Source organism: Pempheris klunzingeri, chromosome 2 (assembly GCF_042242105.1).
Source record: "Pempheris klunzingeri isolate RE-2024b chromosome 2, fPemKlu1.hap1, whole genome shotgun sequence".
Taxonomy (NCBI): domain Eukaryota; kingdom Metazoa; phylum Chordata; class Actinopteri; order Acropomatiformes; family Pempheridae; genus Pempheris; species Pempheris klunzingeri.
This window is the reverse complement of record NC_092013.1, coordinates 28,216,818-28,244,287: the sequence shown is the minus strand read 5'-3', so window position 1 is coordinate 28,244,287 and position 27,470 is coordinate 28,216,818. Positions and strand designations below refer to the sequence as shown.

At 42.5% G+C, this 27,470-nt stretch overlaps 1 protein-coding gene across 2 annotated transcripts; it reads right to left on the bottom strand.

The window, feature by feature from the left end:
• phf2 (PHD finger protein 2) lies at positions 1-27,470 on the bottom strand. 2 transcript variants are annotated; one of them, XM_070844021.1, is made up of 22 exons: positions 27,180-27,470; positions 17,074-17,159; positions 16,746-16,860; positions 16,137-16,297; positions 14,742-14,883; positions 14,433-14,619; positions 14,032-14,194; positions 13,242-13,329; positions 12,800-12,906; positions 10,931-11,022; positions 10,740-10,829; positions 9,697-10,050; positions 9,429-9,545; positions 7,882-7,997; positions 7,486-7,664; positions 7,040-7,107; positions 6,000-6,166; positions 4,869-5,176; positions 3,896-3,991; positions 3,697-3,806; positions 3,302-3,617; positions 1-2,104 (listed from the first exon to the last, which is right to left on the bottom strand). In XM_070844021.1, the coding sequence occupies exons 1-22, from the start codon at positions 27,275-27,277 to the stop codon at positions 2,016-2,018; spliced, it is 3,249 nt and encodes a 1,082-aa protein (XP_070700122.1). In that variant the 5' UTR covers positions 27,278-27,470; the 3' UTR covers positions 1-2,015. The 2 variants fall into 2 exon arrangements, with proteins under 2 accessions (XP_070700122.1, XP_070700129.1); XM_070844028.1 differs by having other exon boundaries at positions 4,869-5,155.

Below are 27,470 nucleotides of genomic sequence, written 5' to 3'. Positions count from 1 at the left end.
TATCATTCACTGTCCTGGCACAGTGGATGCATTTAATAGGTCGGACATACAAAAATAAACCACAACAAAGCAACACACATATTTTACAAATAAAAACCTGAAAATATGTCCCACTGACAGAGTTTGATCGGAGCGCATCTCGTACTGGATCTGAGAAGTGGACGCATGGTTTACATCTGTGACTAAAACACTGCTGCTGCATTCTGAACTGTGTTCAAAATGCCCTGACCAAAAGAAAATGGTGTGATGGAGGCGCGGACGCAGTTGCTTATCATTTTAATATTAACAGTAATAATAATAATAATAACATGTCACATTGGAAATGTTGACCGTGATAATATTGACATTGAATGAAGACAGGATGGAGATAAAAAAAAAAAAAAAAGTTTGCTAACGAAGATTCTAGTGTGTTAAATGTTTGCGATGCCCCCCAAACACACACACACACACCCCCCGAAAAAAAAAAACAAAAGAAAAGAAAACAAAAAAAGCATAAATGTTCTGCTAAGGGTAATTTCACAAGTTGATGAAATATTCAAAAACAAAAACTCTTAAGAATTGTACAAGTATAAAAAAGCTACAAACATTAATAAATTACATCACTGACACATAAACACTTCACAAGGTGCTAGTAAAATAATTCCGAAACCCTTCAGGATACTAGAACTCGAACAAGAGGCTGGTCATAGAAACTTTAAGTGTTTTTTTTTTTTTTCTTTTATATAATTTTTCCTCAAAGCTTCGTCTCTTGTTCAAACAGAATCACAATACAATTAGCTTTGTGTATGTAAGGCCATATGACAATAAAATGCATTATTTCTTCAGTTGTTTTCCAGGCAACACCTTTAAATCTAATGGGGGAAAAAAAAAAAAGTTCAAAATGAATCTCTGCTATAAAAAAAAAACAAACAAACAAAACAACAAAATGAAAGTTAAAAAAATGAGGACTATACTTGTATATCCATATATATATTTTTTTATTCATTTATTCATAATTAGCAAAACCGGTAAAAATGTAGAATTAAGCCTTAAGGGGAAAGGATAAAAAAGTAGTAATTTAAAAGGCTATGTACAAGCTACATTCTATATACTGTACTGTGTGAAGCCATAAAAATGCAGAGATGAGTCTAGGTTGTCGGTGCTGCCTGTGAAAGCAAGAGAAGAGAGAAAGTATCCCCATGTAACTGCAGACCTGACATGGATGAGGCTTATCATTAGCTACGGGTCCCACGTAGTGTCACAAATCCTATGCTTTTCATGTCCGCACACACCGAACCCTGTTCAGCGGGCCCACATTAACATTTAGTCCTATGTTAGCCTGTGTTTAACTACGAGAAACATCCCGACACTGCCGCTGTTCCCCTCGCTTTGTGCTTTACAGTTGTTCCGTGAAGTCCCACTTCCTATCTACTAATCGACACCAATAAATAAATATCACCGCTGATAGTGCTTTGCAAACCTAAGTGATAACATAAGAGACAAATGCTCGAGTTGACTCCAATGAAATTCCGATTCCGAGACTCTCCGATTACACGGAGAGTCTTGGCTGGAAGGGAAGAACGTAGAAGACTTTTCCATTTCGACCCGTCGATTATCAGTGTGGCAATGATAAGCTGCATCCATATAGTAGGAATTAAAGTGTAAAATCCCCAAACCCTGACCCAAGCGCACATGCAACTGAATACATGCAAGGGATACTTTCAAAAATCTTGGAATGACTGCAATGTACTTCTACTTCATGTTTTAGCAACCCCTGATAAACTGACAGCTGTAGTAAAATGAGACATGTTCTCTTAAAAAATATTTATAGTAGGTTCTGTACATTTTAATATCTGAAAGTTATAAAGTATAAGTAGAGGCAAAAACCTATTTGAGTGATGTTCTTCTTAGAAATTGAAAAATGCATGATTTTCTTTTTCTCCATTGTTGGCTTTAATCAGTGAACGGGAGGGGGGGGTGAGGTTGGGATGGGACCCAGCTCATGAATTCCCAGTCCTACAGCAGTCTGCTGCATGCTACAGGAGGAGCTTTCCATTTCGATGGATCTTTAAAATCTTTCCAAGTCTCTGTTTGGCTGTCGCCATGCCTTTCTTTAGCCGCTTTGCTGCGAAGAAGAACATGAAAAAGACAGGAAATGAGACGGGACGTCCAGCTAGAGTGTTACTGCTGCAGTAAGAACGTTTTACTCCCTTCTGAAACTAAAACACATACAGTTGAACCACGTTAGCTCGCTAGGAGTCTTCTTCCCTGCTTTCATGCCGGAACCTTTTTTGGTTCATTACTGCCACCAACTGTCCATCAGCGGAATAACGGGACACTATTGGCGCGAATGTGTTGCACAGAAACACCTCAGAGCCACTAGTGGTCCAACACTACACATGGTGCCTTTAAACTAAAACAGAGTGATGCTGTAATTCCTCTCTTTTAGCAGCAGAGGGCCGTCATAAGTTCCTTTGAACAGAGTTGTTTCTATTAGATTGTATTTATTAGATCGATGTAAGGTGGATGTACACGGCTGTGCTTTAACAAGTCAGCCCAGCCTGCTCAGTCATTTAGTTCAGGTTCAAAATCCTCATCAGAGGCTTCCCCAGAGTACCTTGAAAACCTTAAACACAAGGTTAGGGGTAACATGGCATTTATATGTTCGAGGTTACTTCCTGTTAAAGGGGAGTTTTTCCTGCCTAATCTAATATCTGATGCTGCTCATGTGGGGATTCTTGAATCCTTAAATTTGAATTCCTGACTCGTTGGGTCTCTCTCTAATTTAAGAGTTTGGTCTGAGCTGCTCTTTATGGAAAGAGTCTTGAGATAACGCTGTTATGAACTGGCGCTCTATAAATAAAGATTGACTGATTGATTGACTGGTCTACAGTAGCCTACAGCACCAGTCAGGACACATACTGACACAAGTCTTCATATTACTGTCTGACAAGATGAATATACTTTAAATGTTTATTGCTAATAATTAATTAATCAGTCCTTCCCACGAGCACATCATTTTACTGACTGGTGTTTTTTAGAGGTTTGAAAGAACTGCTCTATTTAAACCCAAGACAATATTCATTTGTCAGTGGAAACTCCATCTATATTCAGTTGTATGCTTGCCTTTAACAGCAGTGCACGTTCCAGTCACCTGCTCTGCACTGATTTAAATAAACTGTCTGTTTTATTACTTTACAGCATCAATTTATTGGAAGTTTGTCAACTGAGCACAAATCTTTCCAAGGAAAGAAATATTGGGCCAATTTTCTACGTGTTGAACATTTCTATCACAATTGAGAGATGCAGCATCCCGACTCACCTTTGGCGTCTGCTGCCCCCACACGATCCCCCTTCGCCATGTTGCTGCTGTTGGTGCTCGTGGAGTTGGTGCTGTTGTTGGGAGAAGACATGGACGGTCGCCTCTGGCTGAGAAAAACCCCCGGCGCCATGGGCTGTGGCCCTCCCAGCGACTTCACTGTCCCAGTGTTGAACTCGTGATCTGTCAGGCTGCCATCTTGAGAGTCCAGATTGTGCTCCGGCGAGCTACTGTCCTGAGAGATTTTCGGGGGCTCTTCGATTACCAGTGGCTTCTTTTTGGTGCTTTTCTTCTTCTTCTTGGTTTTCTGCTGCTCCTCCTGCTGACACATATTCTTTGTTGAGCCATACTGACAGGACTAGTTACTGTTATGAAGTAGAAATAGCGTTGTGGCGTACCTGGTGAGAAAGCTTTGCTGCAGCTGCGGCCAGTCCCGTTTCTATGGAGGCCACTCTGGCTCCGTCTCTCGCCGGCCGCTCCTGTCGAGGAACTGAAGGTCCTACGCGGGCTGTGGTGACGTCGATGTGAGAGTTTACAACGCAATCACTTCATAAAACTGTAAAGTGTACAACTCTCCTTAGTAATGTAGGTATTTACCTGTCGGGCTGTATGGAGTATCGTCACTGCTTTTCCGTTTTTTCGACCTGGATTTGAAAACAGGATTATCCTCTTCGGACTCCAACGAGGGGTAAACTAAAATCGAAAGATGTAACAGATTACTAACATGTCAAGCGTGGAGGGTTTTCAATGAGAGGATGTAGAAAATTAAACATTACTAGCCAATTATTGCCCCATATGTAAAGCATAGAATGCGACTTAAGTGCACTTATTTCTGCTTTCCGTGCAGAATAAAACGGTGGAAGTTTCCAGTGACAGCATGCAGGACAGCTGCGAGACAGCTGTGTACTGCCTCCATCTCTCTCTGCCTGCTCACAGCACGACCGCTCCGATCTAGATGCTTTAATATCTGATAATTGGATGATCAGGATAAAAAATGGCCTGTTTACAAAAGCGGAAAAGAGCCAGTGTGTGAGAAAAGCCTCGTGCAGGCCTGAAGATTTCAGAGCGAGAATGTTCGTGCTACAAACAACTAATTAGACACTAATTAGAAGTTCAAACAGCATGTAAAATAACAATTCGGAACTTGTGTTAATGGCTTATTAACAAGCTGGGAGGGTCCAAACAGCTGTGCTTGGATGGGGTTCACAAGGAAAACGATTCAGAGGAAAAAAAAAAAAATCCTAAATTGGAGCAACACGAAAGGGCGGATTTGGAAAGGACGCACGAAAAATAAACACAAACCCTATCATCTACTCCTAATGAAAAGTTCCAGACCAAATTTAGAATTAAAAGGCCCACATGTTGATCCATCGGGGGGTCAATCTGTTTTTAACAGCACCTGTTAGCAGCACTGAGAATCAGGCATGGCAGATAATTATTTTCTCATTGGTTTGTTCAAAAAATAACCCAGTGACACCGGCCTGACCTCGGGGAGCCCCACTCATCTGGCCTGTTTTTAAAAGTCAAATAAAACAGGAACAAGAGGAGCGTGTCTGCTTTTGGCGCTCACCATAATCTGAGTCCTTGAAACATGCATCCATGTGATCCTGTTCGTCATCATAGTCCAGACTCTCGATGCTGCTGCTTTTCCTGGGTTTCTTCGGGAGCCGTTTGGTGGGCCGCTTGCCGTTGCTGCCGCCGCCGCCGCCGCCCGCCTTCTTGCCGGCCTGCGTGCTGTGCGAGTTGCTCTTGGACTGGCTATTGTTCTTGGACTGGCTGTTGCTCCACGGCTGCTGCAAGCTGTCTGAAGACGACAGGTTGGCCATGGACAGCATGCCCTGAATGGCCTCCTGTGTGCTGGGAGATGCAGGTGGCTGACTGTAAGTACGTCAATAAGAAATACACAACAACACAGCCATTACACAGCAGTCAACACGCTGGCAGAGGTGAAGAGTGACTGATAGAAAAACTGGAAAATCTCAAAATGGAACAGAATCTCTAAGAGCAGAGAAAAACTGTCAAACCTAAATGATTCCTTTAAGAAACAGCTCTGGAAGTGTAGTCACACTCTTATTTAACTATTAGCCACTAACAGTGAGCAAAGTGACTATCAGGCACCGCTATAATGAACCGTGGTCACTTCATTCCTCACACTCACTGAGTTTCCTCTTCAAAGCGCCCAAACAATTTGAGAAATTAACATATTTCACCCGATGTTTTCATTCTTTCTTTCAATGCTCATTTGTAGCTTTCAATGTGGTGGAAATAGACCATCAAGAGCCGAACACAACAGCAAACAGCAGAAGGCAAAGGGGAGAGCCTGGAGCCAGGCGGCGTTTGATAGATTAAAGTGGGCCGAAACAAACATTGACTTAACACAAACTGCCGACAGAATCTGCGTAAACTGTTGCTTCAGTCGTTAGTTGATTTTTCAGCTCTAAGCAAAGTTATAAAATTCAGCTTTTTCATGCGATTATATCGTCACTGAGCAGGTCATTTGTTTGTCAGTGGGTTGCCCCATTAAGGAGCGTAAGTCCTAAAATTCATTTACTGAAAGGAAAAAAAGGTCCAGTGGGAGCCATTTAGAGAGTAATGTGCTGCAACCCCAGGGTGTGTTTGGATGTAGAAGTTCCACTGGTGTTGAAGGAAATGGAGTGAAGACGCAGAACTTAATGACTTCGGGGGGGGGGGGTCAGTGTACCTGTTGGCGCTGTAGTCAATCCCACCCACTTGCTTGCTCGCCTGCAGCAGGTCAAGAATCCCTGCAGCGCTGCCGCCCTTCTTCTTGACCTTGGAGTTGCGACCTTTGACCTCAGGCTTGGCCTCTGTGTCTATTTGTAGAGTCTCTTCATCTGAGGAGTCGACACTCTGATTTTGGAGAGTGGACAGTGAGAGCACAAAGACGTCAGGTTGGGACATTTGGGACATGGCAGAGACGTGTGCAATCAATTTTCTTGTTTTGAATCTCTGGATTTGAGCTTTATATTTCTTTTCCTGCTGTGACCAGGACAAGAATAGCCCACTAGGGTTCTACTGATCCCCTTGAGGAAAATGATCTGTGGACCTCAACTGAGCTCCTCTTTGTGGTTATTTAGTTTTACACAAATGCATTGAGATACATGACTTGTGTCAAACTACACACATGTAGACAAAATAGGTAACACAGATGAGCAGTATGGCCTCATTTCATTTGACGTTCCCAATCTAATGTGCATTTAATAAAATGACAAAAGACACATAATAAATCGGGGGCTTGTGTGACCCCAGATGATCTAGATCCCAGGACAACTTTCCCCATTTGGAAATCCAGTCTCGGCTCTGAGGGAAGTTAACTTAAGACTTAAAAAAAGGAGAAGAAAATATATATTATGCTATGGTTTCCAGCGACCTCTCATTTGTAAGCACAATAGCTTTTGGTCTGTTTCTTCTTCTTCTTCCGTTCATGCCACAGCTATTTCCCTCATCACTGTGTGGTGGTCCACAGCTTAGGGAGCCTCTACTGCTGATTTACCCACAATGCATTCTTTTACAATCTTTAAAGAATCGTCTGAGCTTTAAAGGAGCGTCGCAGCACGTTCTTGTGCATGAAATCCCCTTGAACACGGTTGGCTTTTAAATATATTCAGATGAAAAGTATTAGAGGGATGTAGCCTTCGTGTCCACAATCAGATACTGCTGATAACGGATTAGAACTGAACGTTTACAACATCTGACGTTAGCCAAAGGTCACGGGATACATACCTTGGTCATCATGGGCTGGAACTTTGGTTTCTTGGCTGACTGAATGGGTTCTCTGATGTCTGACAAAACTGGAGGAAGAAATGAATTCATCACTGAGCAACAGCGAAAACTCAAATGGTTAATCTGGATATTCGTCACTGCTGATAGTAGGGCTGGGTGTCCATGTGCAGTAGCACCAATACAGCACGACCAAAACAAAACAATTCATTTTAAAAAGGAAAAAACAATTCCTTAGTTAGGTTTAAACATGTTTCGACCCAGTCTGACAATCACACTGAACTGTCATGTTTATCTCCAAAGAATAAGTAAACATGATAAAGACCCTTTTCAACACTTTACGGACACATTTCTGTCAGTACTGAAAATGTGCTGAGGTTTGATACCCAGCCCTTGTTGATAGTTTAAATAAACTGAAACGCTACACGAAATGAGTCCCAAATACTCACAGGACTGATCTCTCTTAACGGTGTTCTTTTTCCGCCTGATGGGGAATTCGTCAATCTTCAGCTCCCCCTCATCTGAGACATACTCATACTCGTCTCTCACTGGCTTGGTTTTGTCCTCTTTTAGGTTTTGTAATGATCCAAAAACACTCGAGTTGGTCTGAGGTTTCAGCGTCTTGGAGCTGGAAAGGAAACCGCAGGACAATAAGGGAGTGATGCTCAGGCTCAGCCAGGCACTCACAGTGAGAAGTCCTTGAATTAGCTCTAATGGATATGGTGCTGATAGCCGCATAGCTCTATAATCGTCATAATGCACCACATGAGAAGGTTAACATGCTCTCCTCTCCAAAGACCTTTCATGAGGCGTTTATATGGCAATCCCAGCCATTCCATACATACCCGAGCATTTTCTTGTGAGACATAGTAAAGCTGAATTTGTCTTTATTGCCCGACAGCGGCGTTCTGTCGAATTTGCACTCTTCCTCCATTTTCAGCAGGGAATCCGGTTTACTGTTCTGTAAAGTTAAAGAAGAAATGACGTCAAATGAAGCAAATGAGTTCACCGTGATGTTAAGTGACGCGTCGACCTGGTCATATTGACTGGTGTTCGTTTAAAGCGGCACTAAACATAACGTAAACCACAGAGAATTCTCATCCGACTCAGGTTGTACTTTAAAGAAACTCAAAAAAAAATCACCTCTTCAACACGAAGAGTCCCTTCCACTTACTCTATTTAATGTTATATTCTATAGTATAGCCCTAATTAAACAATACAAAGAATAATGAGAATGATGGCAGCTGTCATCAACTGGCTGCAGCACGTTACTGACATCCAAGCGTGTTAACACACTGAGGTAATTCTGTTTGGATATTCATGCCTATTATTATCAGTACTTGTCTAATCAACTCTTTTTAGGCCACAATAAAATCAGTATTCGGTAAAATAAGAGAAGGGTGTAATTTGATTGAAATAAAAACATTAGTGTTAAAAGATGATGTTAATCTTCACAGATCTTGTTCTCCTGCGACAGTTTCTGACCCAATTTAAACTAAACCAAATCTACTAAGAGGAATGCCAAGCGGCTGCCATGAGAAATCACCACTGAGCAGACTGTGTAATTAACTGAAATCCAAGAATATACATTTTCAAATATTCGCTCCTCAACAATTTTGTCTCCCGAATCAAAGGCATGTGACGACGCTGGGGAAACCTGACACTGACGTTTCACATCGTCCCATGTGTTCTTTTAATTGACACTAACATACAGTAAAGGCCTAATTGCCCCGCACACTACATAAAAGAGCTGTGAACTTCCACAGAAATCGGCGGTGATCCCGAGTGACGATGTGGTCTCCAGTGACCTTGGTAAACATCTAAGAGGGTCTCTGCTCCATCTGCAAGTGTTTGGCCTGATGCGAAGGAGCACTTGGACGGGGATCCTTGGAGGGACTGCAAACATTCCACAGCAGTTTGGCATTGAATTTTCCATGAAACTAAAGCTCAGATGTCTTCCGTTCGACAAAATTACACTTTTGCTCCGAAAAAAGCCTCCCTCTGTTGTTCAGCAATAATGATACAACAAACTTTTTTTGTAAAAGATGAGGGCATATGTAAATACTTAGAACGCAGTGGATATGGACGTGGCGTAATTCCATTAGGTAAACTCTGGGAGGGTGGATGTTTCTGGAGCAGCTCTGATGAGCTGCAGGCCTCAAATGTGCGACTTAGGCCACATCATTATTTTTGCTGATTGCTTTGAAGTGAAGTGTGCAAATCACTTTTGGATGATCCCACATTTTTTTTTCTGTTCAGCTTGTAACCTTCACAACTGCTGGACACCAAGCCCTCAGTTTATTTAAGCTTTTACAGCTTTGGCATATTATTTACTTTTAAAAACAGCCATAGGTTTAACTCATGACGAACCCGTCAGCTGAAATGATCTTACCTTATACTTCCATTTCGCTTCAGTCTTGTTTTTATTCTGCTCTCTGATTTCAAACTTCTCCACGTTGTTCTGCTTCGACATTTCTTTCTCTGACATGCTCAGGACGTTCTTCACAGCCTAACAGATGAACACATGTGACCAAAGACACGATCATTTACAGAAGAAGAGATTCCAACTAGATGGATGGGATGCAAAATGCCTCACATTGAGGGAATACTAAGGATTTAAAAATGATAAAAATCTTACTCTACACTAACATTGTGCTCACCTTTGTCTTTTTTGGCTGGTCCATTTTACTCAGGATATCTTTTGCATGTGACTCAAGCGCTGCGAAGCTGGAGGGTTTCGGAGGCGGCGACGACTCTTTCACTTTCTTTGCTTTCTTCTTTCCTCCTTCCTTGACCTTCGGCACCTTCGGAGGTTTGGGGGCCTTGGGCATCTTTGGGGGTTTGGGGGGCTTGGGAGGTTTGGGGGGTTTGGAAGCTTTCTTTCTGGTTTTCTCTGTGCTGGGCGATGGGACGTGGGCCGGGGAAACGGGCTCCTCAGGCTCAGAGTGGGTGGATGGGGGCTCCTCCACTGGTACCTTGATGCTGGGCTCACTCTTGATGGCTTTCGTTGCATTCTAGAAATAAGAGCATGGATTTGTGAAGTGAGCAGCAATTAAACTCCGCCAAGACTTTTAAAGCCCTGCTGAACTGAAACTATTAGTTAAGTTGATCACTTAGTGGATTAGCAGAAATAAAAGAATCTGACAATTTGACATTAAAGAACACCAAACATCTGCTGATGTGGGGACTGTTTGAAAGCATCACTCACATCACTCTGGTTCCTTGTGATTGCCATTTGTCATAATTGACATTTTGTAAGTTTAGTGCATGGCCAAAAAGAATTTTCCCAGTTTAAGTTCTGGTGTCCAACTACAGACCCCATCTCCCGACCTTGCCATTTCAAAAGCTACAAGTAGAATAAAGAAAACTCTAAAGTTTGTCCTGTGAGTGACGGCAGAGAAAAGCTCATGTGTCCTGTGGAGAGCACGAATGCTCTCACATATTTTTTTGGTATTCTTCCATTAAATCATGTGATATTTTGCGTGCTAAGTTGACATTTCTACTTGAGGTTGGCAAGAAAGTTCAAGACCATAAAAGAAACATGCATTCATACTCCGAAAACTATGAACATCCACAACCATTCGCTTTTTTTTAAAGGTAACTCGATATGAAGCAGAATCAAGAACGCCGGTTGACTTCATTACAGACAATCATCTGGGGATCATGAATATCCAATGTATATTTTATGCCGAACCAAAAATACCTCTGACAGTCTGATCTCTTTGGCAAGATCCTTAATGAGCTGTGATGGTTTCATGTTCTCTGGAAGCTCATCTTCATGTTCCAAGAGGGCCTGGTACAAGCAAAACCAAAAAAAAACCCACCATGACTTCTCATAACATCTTCCTAACATCAAAAGCAACAACTTACACACTCATCCTAATGCGTCCATACCTGTTTTTTAGTCCAAGCTCTAAAGGCTCCATTGATGATTTTGGCACCATGTATCAGGTACGGGGCTGGCTGCTTATTTGCTTTATGTAAACCTGCAGAGAAAGAAATGAAAATGTTAACAGGAATGAATCATGACTTTTAAACTTTGAGAAGTCGAGTGCTCTCGTTCAGCGCAGCAGAGATGTCCAGGGTGTAACTGAATAAGCCTCTCAGAAGCACAACAGATGAGCTGACGCTTGAGTCTGTGTTGTTCTGAAGAGACACCATGAGAAGCTATCACACTCCTCAGTGGGAGACTGTGTGTTTAGACAAACTGGTCTGTTCCCAAAATTAACCAGAGCTGAATCCCGAGATTGGCCGAGTGATGTGTTAAAGCTCTTGAGGTGCATTATCAGCATCTCCCCGCTCACTCACTCTGGATCAGAGTGCATCAGCTAAATCACTGAAACGTCAAATATAACTACTGTGTGTACAGTCCAAGGTGATTCCTCACCAAAGCTCCATTTACTGTGTCGCAGTACAATGGAATAAAGCATATGAACAAAGATCATCCAATGTACACTAGATACAACTACATCAGACATCTCAGATCAATCTGCTCTTACAGCACAGTGATGACGTCACTTTGTTCATGTCCAGTGTGATATATTTGAGCCACTTTCAAGGGTCTGTTGTTTCCAGTGCACTCTATTTGATTTCACTGTAACATTTTCCCTGAATATTTATTTGAAAAGTCGTCAAAGATGTAAAAAAAAAAGTAATTTAAAAGTTAAAACTTGTAAACTGTAACATGACTGATAGTGGAGTTTTAAATATCAGTGTTTGAGGGTTTCAACAGAAACAGAAAATAACACACTTTAAAAAATATATATAAGATCTTTTTTTTTTTTATTGTGATTAAAATATGCACTAATGTGCAGAACATTTTACAAATGGAAAATAACCTGTCAGTGGTCTCTGTTGGATAAAGTATGTAATGACTCTAAACTGCCTTAAACAGATATACGGATATATCTGAAATAAGCCAACATCGGCCAGGCTCTCTTGCACACACACTTATTTGGTCTTTTAATAAACCAAAAACCAAGTCAAGTATTCAGCGTCAGTGACAGCGTGCAGACTGTGCCTCTTGACGACTCGCTTAAGTTGACGATTTAAGTTCTATTTTTTGGCAAAGACTCTCCAGTTTAGATTAAACAGCGGCAACTTCAGCCCTGATTTATGTGAAATTATGTAAATGCTTTTAATGTGGATTTCCTCTTGAATTTCAGTTCAATGTCAGAAGAGCACCGTCTGAATATCAAAGTAGCTCTATCAGCTCAAGTGGATTTACAACCAAAACAGGAAATTATTAATAACATCAAGGCAAAACATCGGCAGCAGTGAAGTGAGTCCTCTTCCTGCTCTAAAAGAGCTGACCTTGAAGTTAAAAAGAATAATGGTATATTAATGGCAAGGCCTCGTGGGTTAGAAGTAGTGTGCGCCACACACAATACACACATACACAGAAAATGGTGGAAACATAAACAGTTGGCCCAAGCCAGCTGAGGGGAGTTTAAACACAGGCTTGTAATGGAGCAAGTGATTCTAGCTGGGCCAAACCTTTTGAAGCTAATCATCTGTGAACTCGGCGATTCACCGATTTAATGACTGAAATAATATTAGAGCATCCAGCTCCTCATCTGTGCAGCAGACCCGCAGCCATACGCTGAGTGTGCGGCTCGGAAAAAGGCATTTCTGACTGTGTTTGTGTTTTCTCTGCTTTCATGCATTCTTCTGGGGAAATGGTGGGTTAAATGAGGACGTAGGTTTACATTCAAATACCACATATTGGAGCAAAAATTAAATCTAAAAATACACGGAGTTTACCTTTGAATCGCTCGAGGAGATGTCGTCCCACATACCAGCACGCCGTCTCAAAGTTGGGGAAGGGGGTGAGAGATCTGACCTTTAGCCGCTTCTCGATTTCATACGCTCTGAGGAGAATAAACCGAAATGCTCCAACTAAACATCGACATGCATTACAAGTTTATTGTAACAAACTATGCAGTTCACAAGGTATTTCCAGATTAGGAGGATTCATAAACAGAAAGGCTGAATTTGGAGCTAAAAGCAAGTCCTACAGTGGAAACTACTAAACAAGATCAGCCCAGGCCCAGTATGCAATGTCAAGTCACACCAAAGCCCTCCAAATTAGGACCTGAGTGTGCGCAGGAGGCAGATCACAGCCGTCAGAACAAAGAAAAAAGGCCGAACGCAGGGGGAATGAAGTGAAGGGATGAATTGTGTGTAATAAGAAAGGTGTCCGAACCTCATCTGCATCTCCACACTCAGGTTGTGGACAAAGTGTCCAGAGAACGCCAGGCAGTCGACCGGAGTCAGTATTGCATTGATCCAACCTGAGGAAATAAAAAGTGATTGTAAATATGAATAAAAATATTCATTCATTCAATATTCTTTCTAATGAAAGATTCAAGAAAAATGATCTTTCACAGTCGATCATCGTTATTTAAGATTTCTGAAAAGATCTAATCAAATGTTTTCTTTTGATTTGACTTTTTGATTGATTGATTGGTTGGTTGGTTGATTAATTGATTGACAACAAGCACCCATGCAATCATCAAAAAATCCAAAACAGATTTTCCAGTCTTATTTCATCCCTAAACAATTTATCCATTCATTTCTTAGGGGCACCTTTTTACCCATAATGCACAGGTAATTAGGAGGTCACAATGCTGGGAAAAAATACCCCTCACAAGTTCCCTAAGGGGCATCACTCTGTCATTTTAACATAGAAAATGTTTAAATTCATTGTAATGTCCAACCAACAGTCTGAAACCCACAGATAGTTGACAGAAATATAACAATCCAAAAATTATTTATTATTTTAATGATCAATTAATGATCTGCTAATTCTTTTCACTACTGAACATTATATAAGACACTGTGGAAATATTCTAGATGTTCTACACAACAAGTGTTGTACAGCTGTAGGTTCAGCAGAGGTTTTCAGCCATTTTTCAAAAGCATGACTTGTGTATTAGAAAGTGTTCCCGTTAAATCCTGTTCAGCTTTATCCATGACCCGAGAGCAGCTCTCACCTGATGGGATGAATAGAGTCTGCCCCTGCTTCAGAGTACATTTGTAACACTTGTCCACCTGGTCGGCAAAGAACATTTCGCAGTGACTGGACGATGATCTCCAGCGCTCGTACAGAGACAGGTTGGCAGAGGTGGGCTTGATTAGGAAGAAGATCTTTTCTCCCTGCAAACACAAACACAATCAGATTTTCTGGCATCATCATCATATGAGAGATGAGTTTAATGCATTCCACATTTCCTTTGAAGGCTTCTTAAAGAATCAGCTCAGAATAAAAGAGAACGAGTGCTGCAGAGACCGACTTCTCATCACATCACAGGCAAATGACACTGACCGTAACCTATTTTTTGTTACAAGGCCAACTGTGACTCAGCATGCTGGTCCAGCCGTGAATGTGACAGACCTTTAGGACGTGGTACCAGACGGATGCGCCGCCACACTCAATGTGGAAGTCTGTGTAGCTGTCTTTGACACAGATGAGACAGTATTTGGTGACTTTTGGCTTCCCGAGCAGAGCGTCGTCAGGCCAGTAGTTTTCTACCCAAGACAACTGCCGCACAATCTGTGGACTCTCCACTATACTGTTCATCCTGTCCCAGAAAAACAGACACAGAAATGAGGACCAGGAGTTTTCCAGACTGGCATCTTTATAAGCCAAATCTCACTTTTGAGACTTCATTTCAGACCTCACCATCAGATATAGAGCGTGTACCTCGTGTCAGAGAACTCCAGGTTGATGACATTTAACACCTTCTTTCTGTTTGTGCTGTAGTAATAATCGACAAACTCCTTCAGCTTCATCTTGCTGTCCGTCTGTTTGGTGACGTCAACGACGTCCACGCCGACATCGGGACCTGAGACAATAACGGAGGACACAGAAGACGCAATAAAACAAGCTGAAGAAAAACTAACCGCCTACACGCTAAACATTTCCTCTAAACAGGAAACTGGTTTACAAAATGTGTCTGCAGCAGTAGGCTGTGTGTGTAACTAATGATCTCATCACTGAGCTCCGGAGCACAGGGGACATAGAGCAGATGCGCCCCCTATTGAAAAGATGACAGTACATACAATTACCTCGTGATTCTTTGTAAGGGGGGGGGGGGTTAAATTGCAGGTCACCAACTAAATACTAAATATTAGTTACAGTATTAATTCATTAAATAGTCATGACTGCTAATAAAGATATTCCAGATGTGAATACACATTGAATACAAAGCATATCTCTGTATGTGTGTATTTCTATCAGGACTGACGAAGTGATATTAGAATTAGTGGCTGTGTATTTATAGCAGTAATAGTCGCACTGAAGACATTTCAAGACATTTATATCCGATTGACAAGAGCTGTGACACTGTTTACAGAAAAAAAAGTTCATAAACTTTTCGGGTAAAGACGCGGACTGGCCGTCCACCTCGAGGTGTATTTGTCAGTCTTTACAGCTGGAGCACTTGGTGTGGAAGTTAGTATGCACACCGGCTGTTCTCAGTGGACTTAACTCTTTTCAGTGCAGTACAGTGCATGCGTCAACCTGTCCCTTTTCTTAATGACAAAGTATACCAAAAAAAATACAAGGAAAAGGAAGGAATGACGTCAGTACACAAATACTTTGAATAAAAAGGAGAAGCTGATGGAGCTTTCAGGCTTCGTCACCCACGATGCAGTAGTATTGTTAGTAGTGGCATAAGTAGTATTCATAGTACTTTTAGTTATGCCACTAATTCCACTAACATTGATAGTAAGTGGTAAGTTATAGAGGTAATAGTGGCACTAGCAGTGGTACTATTAACTAAAGCAGGACTACAGTAGGTTACCACTGATACTAGTATAGGCAGTAGCTGCAGTGGTAGTAATAACTGTCGTAACAGTAGTCGCAGTGATGGGTGACTGTAGTAGTAGTAGTATTAGAAACACTAGCACTACACCAGCAATAGTGTCAGCAGCAGTCGTAACATTAACCTTACAGCAATAATGCCTCTATAGCGTGAGGAGCAGCAGCAGTGCAGTAGTGCAGTAGTGCAGTAGCAGCAGTGGTAGCTACAGTAGAGCAGCAGAAAGACTTCTGAGTAGTTGCAGTAACAGTGGCAGTGGTGACAGGGTTCCTTACCAACGTAGTTCTCCACATCACTGATGTAGAAGGTGGGGGCGGGCATGGACAGGCCCAGGCCGTCTTTCTTCTGAGCCAGGATGGGCTCGTTGAAGCCGTTCTCCTCCAGGTAGTCCATGGTCAGCTGACCGCCGCTCAGCTTCACCACTACATCGTCGGCACTGCAGCCCACACACACACACACACACACACACACAGCCACAGTGAGTCAGGCGCCGGTGTCTTACAGGTGTGTTGGAGCATTTCAAAAGCTTTTTTTCGCAAACGCCATGTGATTACACTGCCAGCAACACATAGAACTGACTAATGGCAGATCTTGAAACTTTATTAGACAGTGCCCCCTAGTGGGATGATCAATATGGTGAGGAATAACATTGACATTAAAGAGTCCCTAAAGAAGGCCTAATCAATGTGAGGAATGATTTAACTGCATTGTGAGTGTATTCATTAAATATGATCTCAGTTAAAGAGCATCAGTATTAAGAATGTAATTATATAGACGGTTTAACTGGCACCACTTTATCTCACACTATTACCTCATTTGTGGAGTTGACATTTGTTCAACGATGAGTTGCACATAAATGTGAAATGTGTACAAAATGTTGTTACCTTGGAAACGTCCGGCTGCGAAGCTCCTTTATGAAAACCTGACTGCCGTTCTGAACAGCTTTGATATCTGTGCTTTGTCCCGTGTCGTGTTTGCTCCAGTTCTTTTTCTTTTTCACTGAACAACAAAAAAACAAACAACAAAAACACTTCTTACCAGCATTTGGGACGCAGTTAACAAACTACAAGAAATAACTGGTGTGGCAAAAAGTGAGAACAAGTGAAAGTGGAGAAGATGTGAAATCGCCATGGCTGTTGTTTAGCTTTTCCTTTCTTCTAACATTTCGGTGAGCAAAAGTCCACACAACCCCCAGTGAGGAGCGCTACTTACATGTGGATTTGCCGTGGGTCTTCTCGCAGTTTGGACAGTGATATATGTCGATATCTGGAGCATCATCTTCATCCACCCCAACACAGCTGAAACAACACAACAAACACTTTTTACTGTTTAGGAATGTGACCTTAAACGACCTCATTTCCAAAAAATATAGACGACTGTTTCTTTTCTTTGGTGTCAACAGTCAACTTGCCTTAAATGAAACTTCAGACTGGGCTGAGTTTCACAATTAGCAACAGTGATATTGTGTCTGCTTCTATTTTTCATTACAAAGGTATCCCTGCAGTGACAGCAGGGCAGCAAATAACTAACTCTGAATGATTTTCATGATCAATTAATCCAACAACTCTTTTCTGGAGTAAATCAAATGGCAGAAAAAAGTGAAAACTTTCCAAAATCCCTGACGTGACGTTGCTAGTTTTAATCTGATCAGCAGTCCAGAACCCAAAGATGTTAACCACATCACAACTAGTCTTCACATTTCTGAAGCTGGAGCTCGACAATGTTTAGAGCCGTCGTCTGAAAAATAACTTACTTGTCGATTGACAGATTGGTTAATCTACTAAATGAAAGCTGAAGAATACTTTACATATGTAAAGTAGAAATGTATCTACAAAGGTTGGACATGACATTACCAAAAAAAAAAAAAAAATATATATATATATATATATATATATATATATATATTCTTTCTAAAAACATAAACAGTGACATGAACAGGAATCAGTGCCAGGCAGAAAAAACACATTCATGAAAAACACTGAGGACTTGAGCAACTTTAGGTGTTTGTAATTTGTAGTAAAATGGAACCTGAACATGAAAAAACACCGGAAGAGTCCTTTAAGATGATTCATGGTCGACAGCAGAGGAGCATCGGGCCCTCAAACATGGTACAGTGCAGGACAAAGGGACAGGACAGTACAATATGTGCATGAGACAGTAGGCTATAAATATCCTACACACTGTGTATGCATAAGTGTGTGTATCCTCTCACTGTGGTTTACAGCGTGGCTGCTGTCAAAGGACGTGTTGGTTGAATTAACACAAGGCAGTTTGCCTCCAATTGTGCCTTTCATCTAATAATCCTTTCTACGTTGGACAGCTTAACCTTTAGTAGTGGCATCAGGAACATTTCAAAAAGTTTTACCACCATTCCTTTCTCATAAAGCATTTTGTGACTCAAAGGTTTTCCTCAATGCAAAAGTCTTCAACATAGAAACCAATGAGAGACATAAACTGAGGCTACAGGCTCCAGGGTGAAAAGGACGTATTCATTCAGGACCACAATTCAGCATGAGCGCAGTGCTTCAGGTGGTTAAGTTGTAATAACACACAAAAGCTCCAGCGGAGACGCCAACAATGACAGCAGCACAGGAGATAAGCGGCAACAACACAAGCAGTGAATGCCGACTCTCCCACTGTTTCAAAGAGCAGCTGTCACCGCCTTTTGCACAAGCAAATTCCTCCCATTTGGAGCCGCTGCTCCCAAACTTAACTGAACTGGGAGTTTCCCAGAATGCTTCCTTTTTTTCCCCCTGTGAACTCCTCAGCTCAGAGCTTAACTACACCGCCCACTCGCTTTCACTGAACTCAAACACAAGGGTGGGTGGGTGGACATAGTGGAAATGCCTCTTTGACTTGACGGCTTGGAGGAAAACTCCTAAAATGTGTGCTAAACGTGAAACGTGCAGACAAACAGATGTTTTGACACTTTCACTGACAAATGTTTGTGGTATCGAAGAATTCATTCTGAAGTCAGTGAGTGTGACAGTGTGGCCATGTCCGCTGTTTTCCTAAGAGCAGCAGAACTTTTCAGATCAGAAGTGTTGGAGAAATGGAGAAGACCTGAAATCTATTGGTTTCAACCACTAAATACTTACTTAAATACAGACATGCTTGTACCAACATTCAGCTTTGTCTCTCAGTAGCTCTGAGAACAATATAATGATCTCACCTTGACTACAGTAATGCCGTGGAACAGCTCCAGACCAGTTCTGCTGACCAGTTTGTCTGTGACTAAATGCACATCATAGGATCAGGTTACCTCCACTTTTACTTCACCACATTGTTGCCATGTAGGATTCAGACTTGATTTAATGAGTAGAGGATTATGGGATTTATTTTTAAACGTGGACAAGGTTTGAACCGCGTCGGAGTTTCTTTCATCACTTCGTGAGATGCAGTGCATCGCTGTCCCTGAACACAACCTTTAACCTTCCTCTGTGGGGGGCGAGAGAAGTGTCTACTTGCAGCGACTGTACATATCATGTGATCCAATTCTGCACCTCCACATTTAATGTGATAATACTACATGTATATCACTGTTATGTCATTATCTTATACCAGCATCATGGGGGGTTAAGGAGCCAGCAGGTTTGGTGTGTGATGAAAAGTCAGGACATCTCTGCCCCAGCTGCTTTGACTTTGATCAAACTTTAACAAAGTGCAACACTAAACAACTTAAGCAGATGTGTCTGCTGTCCAGTAATCACAAAAGGTCAGGCTGCATCACATTCAGCAGCTCTGATCATAACACACTAGGTGAGGAAAGAGCCACATTAACACTACTGTTTTACCTCATAACACCAGCATGCTGACATAACTGTGAGTACATACGTGTATATTTCATGTACAGGTGACTCTTTACTTTAGTTTTGGTTACTGATATTATTTGAGGTTTTTATTAAAACTAGTAAAGTAGCATATTAGTAAACTAAGTGATGCTCCAGCACTGTCTTTTTTGCCTCATTAGATAAAACCTGCAGCTCCTCACCATTGGTGGGTGGCAACATGGCGCACATGGTGATTCCTTTTCCTGGAGCCAGTCTTACTTTGAAGAATACACTCATAAACTGGAGATCATAAACAAAGTTTAAGGTTTCTGGACCGATGAAAGAGTTCCTCCCTGTTTTATGTCCTGATCCATTTGCCGATGAAGACAGCGAGGATGCGGCTGAATGTTCGGTAACAGCTAGTACGTGAAATCGTTTTGTCACACGTAATGTTCACTGCGCCGCCCTCATTTATTTACTAGTGTCAGCATTTAGATTAGAAAACAGTACAGTGTGACATTGTTGCCAGGGTCGGTACCACTTCTACTACCACCGTTACTACAGCAGCTGCACTATACATCACACTACATTACCAGTTATTCTTCTTTCTCTGTCTACCATTGCTGCTTTCTAGCATCAACTATACAAGGAGTCACAGACAGAAAATCAAATAAAAATAAGGATAATGTTACACACATGAACATCTCAGTTTATTCTTGCTTAGCTCAGATTAAAACATTTAGGAAAATAATGCTAAAATTGATTCAGACCCAGGTTTTTGTCTTGTGGTCCTACTACACACCAAGTTAAGAATGAACAATAATAAATAATAAATGCAGTAACATATAGCTGAAGACAAACATCATGAAACGTAAAGTTCACGTGATATCAACTACAAACAGAGAGGCCATGTCTGCCATCAATTAACAAGAGATGTAAAAGGAGGTTTGGATTAGCGAGGGCTCGCATCACTCACAAGTTACAACTACACATCTGTGGTCACTATAATAACACTGACACACACACGCAAACAATGACATGCACACTGCATACGAGATGTGTGTGTGTAAATGTGTGTGCAGCGTGTTTATGTATAAATACACCAGCATGTGCTTTCTGTCTGATTAACGTACGTCAGAACACGACTGAACACCACACAGATGAATAGTGTGGAGTGTTGGTGCACGACAGCGAGCTGGGCCACCGCCACATGCACGGTAAGAAGCCAAAGGCATTGCTTGGCCAGTTTTGGTAGCCTTGCTAGTTTGGCTACTTGCACTGCAAAAGCATAATAAGCATAATCATTACAGAAGCAGGGACACAAGTGTCTTTGAAACACATAACTTGGTAAAACAATGGCTACTTTGTCTATTGAAGTTTTACATAATGAACAGACACTATTTCAAATGTAATCATCATTACAAAATCAATCATGTTCAAATATACAAATGACTGTGAGAAAAAAACACACTGGAGCTCAGAAAAGACCAGAAGTTAGCCCTGGTGATAATATAATCATCCCTGCAGCACAGTTTCTAATTTCAATATTAGAATACAGCCTCACAAGATTCTCTTTTGTTCCTGAAGGTGATCTATAAGGTAACTGTGATGCCAGCTCGCTGACAGCTTGTCAGTCACACACTGTAACCCTCCAGTTGTCTTCACAGATATGTTTCATGGGTCTGAACAATCTCAGCTGGTAGCCCTTCTAGTAACTAGCTAGTTAAGTCAAGCAGAGGTCCATCATTTGACTGTAATTTCAGACATTTCAGGTAATGTCAGCTATCATGCAGGCTATGCACGCCAGTTTAAACAGTCTCTTAAGTGTTCACAATCAAATGTCAAGTTACGCATCTTGAAATTTGGCTCTAATTTGCAACTTGTACATCATTTGTACGTCAACTTAGAATTTTTAAATGGTGATGTCACATGACTCATAACTGGCTAAACGCGATGCATAATTAAACGCAGAGTGATTTGAATCGGTCAGTCAGTATCTGTGCCTCTAATTTGCAACTCATGTGTCATCATTTGTACGTCAACTTAAGATTTTTCAAATGGAAATAGATTTGCGAAACTCAACAGATCCTTGTGGATCCCTTTCACTCCGTAATATTGTTTGGCCATAAAATCAATCAGGCATGTCAGGGTAATGATTTGTCACTAATCAAAACAACACAAACGCTAGACAGGTCTGTAGTCAACACGAGGTTAGGATCAATACTGCTGAGACAGCCGATATGTACAATACTCAGCTGTTCTCAGTCGCCGCTGCCAGGACCTGTGACATAATACAGCTAAGAGAGCGACTGCAAGTACATGGTTGAATAGAAGTACTCTGCTACCATTAAGGCTCTATTAATACAGTAGCTGAAAACCAGCTAGGCCAAAAACACTGTGACGTTGGTGTGGTTAAAGCCTTGAGCTAATCCACTCAGGCTTTAGGGACGTCAAGTCAAGTCAAGACAGATTCACAGGTGTTTTGGACCAACAGGAAAAAGACACAGGAAAAGTGCAGAGAGTAGCTGATTTATTTTGCCAGCCTGTTATTTCATGTATTAGACGTGAATCAGTGCTGTGACGTGCATGCTGCATGTCGTTGTGCAAACAATTCATATATTTCACGGCCCAGCGTCCATGCCAACCGTCCCCTTATACGTACTGTGTGTAAATATGTATCTGTGTATCTCCAGCATCTAAACTATGAGACACCAGGGTCGTCCACATGGCTGAGTCACAGACTGCAGTGAAGTAGGAAAATGAAGAGGAACGGCTTGTATAATGGGACAAAAAGGTAGGTCTTAGGCTGCACTGAATACCTGTGTATTACATCTGGAATGAGATACTGCACAACAATATGAGGTTTTTGGCAGAAGGAAGGAATCCTGTGGCCCAAAGGAAAAGGCCCTGACGTGATTAACCAAATCTTAACTGAGTTTTTTAACACCTGTCTCCATTTATGGTGCTTTTCATACTTTTAGAGATTGATGCCCTGTGACCATTAATAATTCAAAGTTAATAAAAGGTGTTACATCACTGACAGAATTGCAAAGATCCCATTTTGTCTCAGATCTGATATGAACCTGCATCTAAAGGGAGCCATGTTTACATCAGCAGGTTCCATATCAACTGATGCGTAGTATCACAAAACTGAGAACAGTGTAATTCGGGTGAATTACTTCATTTTCATTTGGTATTTTTCTTAATAATAGGTAAAGATTGTTTGGTTTTATTTTTTGAAAAAAAAAATCTTCTTACAGTAGGAAACTTTTGGATGCATTTGGACAAATGATTTAAATCTGCTTCTCTTAAAAACTGTGGATATTTTCCAGTGATACTCTGCAAAGACGGTGATGACAATGAGCCTTTACTTTAATGCTACGTAATGTGTCTTTCACTGAGGTTGACTGTAACCTTGCGAGAAAGCTGATTTTGCAAAATCACCATCAAGCGAGCATCCATAACACCAGGCTCCAAGTTACGTGCTTGTGACAGCACCACAGTGGTTCAGGGCAGGTTTACAGGGGGGGGGGGGTTAGGTATGACAACGGCCCCTAAAGAGGTTAGTGCAGATGCTGCTAAAGCATCAGTTATATCTGAGTTGGAGGGTATTTCTTCATTGAAAGAAGAGTAAAGCACAGCACATGGACAAGAGTTTTAACTGCATGATACAGTTTATTGATCTGATTTGTTAAAGCTAATCCGTGCTGGGCAGTGATGGTTCATCCAATCACCTGCCAGGTATTTCTAAATGTGTATGCCTCTTTATTTTGGCCGGTCGCTGGCACAAACAGTTTCCTTGAATGGAGGAAAGATAAAAGTATACCTACAAAGTACAAGTATATTTTCAGACACTTGAGTACGGGACATTACCTAATGGGCAGAACAAGCGACAGCAGATTACTGCAGAGCGGCTAATATGTGAGTACGTAAAACAAAGCTGAGCGTCAGAGGTAAGATCTGCCTCTCTCTCTCTCGGACAAAACCTGCAGCCATGCAAAGACAGACGGATCTGAGGGGGATTGGTGGTCTGTGAAAAGTCTGGTGTGTGACAGTGGTGGTGAAATGATCAAATATAAACCAGTAAGTATTTGTTACATAGTGGACTATCATGTTGAGTAACATCAGCTACCAGATAATTGGCATCAGTGAATGTGCACTGTAATAAACACTGTAGTAGGGTTCATTGTTCTTCAGGCCAAAATAAAGATAGATTTTGACATTCACAAACGGATGGTGCAGTAACTAACCCAGCTGCAGCCGCCGACTAACTTTGTGGTACAACAGTTTCTTACTTTGAGAGCGGACACAGCGTGAGCTTCAACGCAACTCAAACTTAAAACGTGTTCCACTTAACCACTTAAACAAATCCTGAATTTCAAATGGCATAAATATATAATGATGTCATCGGGAAGGAGGACTGCGTCATCACTGTTTCACAGCACACGATGGGATGAGATCTTTATCGGTGTGTTTGGTACAGAGTTATGTTTGGGGTTCCTCCACTTCCCACCACTGTAAAAGATAAAGTAAAAATAATAGTAGTGTTGCCATATTGCATCATTTGGAGTCAGAGTCTGCGTAGTGGTGATCTGGACTGGACGCGGGGCATCGAGGTCCTGAATAAATCGTGGGTCAGAGTTAGCCGTCAATCATGATGCCACTGCACTTCACTGTACTTGGCACTTCTTAACATTTCCTCTGCTACTGGAGCTGTCTGTCTGAGTGATTTGTCTGCTGGAAACAGCTTACTGCTGTTGTTGGTAAAAGGGTTGAGAAGACCTGGCGAGACCGAACAGAACGTAAGGGTGTGCAGGGTGTGCAGGGTGTGCAGGGTGTGCAGGGTGTCCGGGGGCTGGATCAAAAACAAACTGAAGGCAAAAATCAAAAGAGGATCTTCTCCAGGCATCCTCCATGAGGAAGACCTTTGTTAGATCTAAATATTGCATTCAATGAAAGTGCTGGGAGCCTTTCACTACAGCGTCTTGTTTTTGCCACCAGTAAGTCTGACCCTCGCAGTAAACTGGGGGACCACTCAATCAAAACGTGTGAGCTAAAAGAGGCTAAAAGCTCAGTTGATCTACAGAGCTGAGTGATCACCCTCTGTGGGTTTGTCCCCTTTCCCATTACACGCAAAAAAAAATCCTCCAAATTTTGATTTGAAATTCGATTTGAATATTGACTATTAAGAAGCTGCACGCTAGACTGTTCCTTCAACACGACACACAGGAGAAGAGCACAATAAAAATAAGACATTGTGGTTTTAGGAGCGCTTCACGTTTGAATGATTTCCTGATCAACAACAGCTGTGCGTAGTAACTGCAAGCAGCCTCTCATAAGCCTTCTTCTGAACACTGTTTGTGACGCCAAGACGACCATTGGATGCAACTAAGACAGCTTAGAAGGTTTATAGGAAAGCGTCGTCGTTCAGTTTTGACAGAGCCGGGCTCAAACTTTCCTCCTAAACCTGAGCTAAACACACCTCAGACCAGAGCTGGACACAGAGTCAAACTGAGAGCGGCCTTCTTATCTGACTTTTGACCTAATCCTGGGATTGAATCAAAATAACCACTACATGCATAGAGCATTCCTGCGCTGTCACTCGTGTTATTACATCTTTTACACGTGTCCACACCACACACACTGTCCACTTGATAGCACCTCGTCCTGCCACGTAAATGTGTACTACATGTTGGATAGTGACGCACATTAAAGAGCCACCTCCAGGGTAAATACAGTGTCACATTCTCATGTCTCCAGCTCATCACCGCAGGATATTTAGATAGCTGAGGGGAGGCCGGGCCGGGCCGGGCCGAGCCGAGCCGAGCCGCATCGTGCTGTATTCGTGCACTGGTTCACTGCTTTTCAGTTTGTTTGTTAGTACAGTGACGCTGTGTGTCATAACGATGCTGCTGACACACAGGTACAAATAATACAACAACAAATAAAAATAACAGCACAGATCCAGTTCCTCTATAATGTAGGTGCATAAAATATGACTGCATTTTCACCCTGGACATCCACAGCTATTACAGTTATGATTTGTTTCATGCATTGACTCTCTAGACATCTTATTTTGATATCACATTTCACACAATGTCACGGTTTTACACCCTGATTTGATTGAAATAACGGCATCTATCCGGTAACAGAGGTCTAGTCCAAGATCCTGGATGACGGGATGTTATTACGGGCAGGGGTGAATGGGAAATCCACTGTAGCACTTTTTTGTTGAAGAAAATACTCCCTAATGGTCCCATTTAACATAAGGACACAACCCCTGGAAGCCTGAACTCATAGAAGCCCCCCCTGCTGTGAGTGTTTGTACATATATGACACAGTGATGAGCATCAGGCTGGTAACAGGAGAACAGACAGTCCACTGCTTTGCCCCACTCTGCTCATCACACCCGGCTGTCTGGCTTGTGCCGAGGCGTTAGTGGAGGTCAGGTCTCATCCTCAGCGTTTAATTCACCCCCCCACATAATGTGATAACGCCACCCAGAGCCGAGGAGAGGGGGGGGGGGGGGAGCATTAAAGGGTTAACGTTCAGGCGCGTAAATGCTGTCCGCCGCTGTGTGAACGGCTTGTTCGCCCAAAACGAAACACGACGAACAAATGGTGTGTTCTTCTTCAGAAAGACACCCAGAGCGGCGTGAAACGTGCCAAAACAAAAGGCGAGCGCAGGGGCACACTTGTGTGGCGACAACTCCGACAACAGGAGGGAAATATAACACGGTGGTAACAGGGATTTGGCCGAGGGATCATTTCAGCTTATGTGCGGCGGGGAAAGTGATGAGTGGCGGCGGACCGTCGACGGGTCCCCGTGTAATCACTGTGGGACCGAGTAGCAGCTAGCCGTAGCTCCGCGCAGTGACAAGGCAGCTCGGCGAAATGTTCAAAATGTTATTCTTCCCCCGCCGAAGCTTTGGGGCATCCGGCCCGGGCTATTGTCAGCCATAGCTGCCGCCCGGCAGGAAGGCTGGACGCGGGGCTGAGCTCGACTCTGACTCGGGTCGTGATTTTCAGCCGCGGTCTGTCAGCACAGACGGTGAAAGCTGCGGAGAGCGGCTAGCGTGTGGCCACATTAGCGCACAATATGGGCGAAATATCGGCCTGAAAGCGGCCGAGAAGAGGGGAAACGGGAGGGAAACGAGCAGCGAGTGTGCCGAGGCTTCCCCCGCTGCCTCCGCCGCCCGCTCACTACAGCGGGGCCGGTCTAGTTCGCGGCTATGCGGGGACGTTAAATAGCCATTAAGTGCATTTAATAGACGACGCCCGCACCGAAATCCCTCCATAAACCACGACAACTTTTAAAATTGGGAATCTGTTTAGTGTTATTCACGAAAAAATGTCACAACCCCGCTCGGCTATATTTAACTCCGCCTTCTTCTTCTTCTCCGAGCGGCCTCTCTTTAGATGTAGACGGGCGACGGAGAGCCACAAAGCTGTCAAACGCACCGAGACCTCGCCATTTTTGTTTGTTTTCCACAAATGCAAACCGCCACAAAAACACACACACACACCACGGCGAGCAATCTGGCCTTACCTGCCGTGGAACCAGTCCTTGCAAGCATCGCACTCGATCATAAACTGGGTCACGTCGTAAGGTAATCTGCAGATGCAATATACTGGTACAGTCGCCATGTTCAATTCACAACTACGTCGGGATAGACTGGGGGGGCTGCAGGAGGAACAACGTCCTGCAAACAATATGATCCAATATGATCTTCCCCAGAAAAAAAGCCAGGGGCAGACCCGCCGGACACATGAACCTAAACGCACATCTCCATCGCTCCACGGCCGTGTGGTGGAAACGACGGAGGCTCGTCGTGGCAGG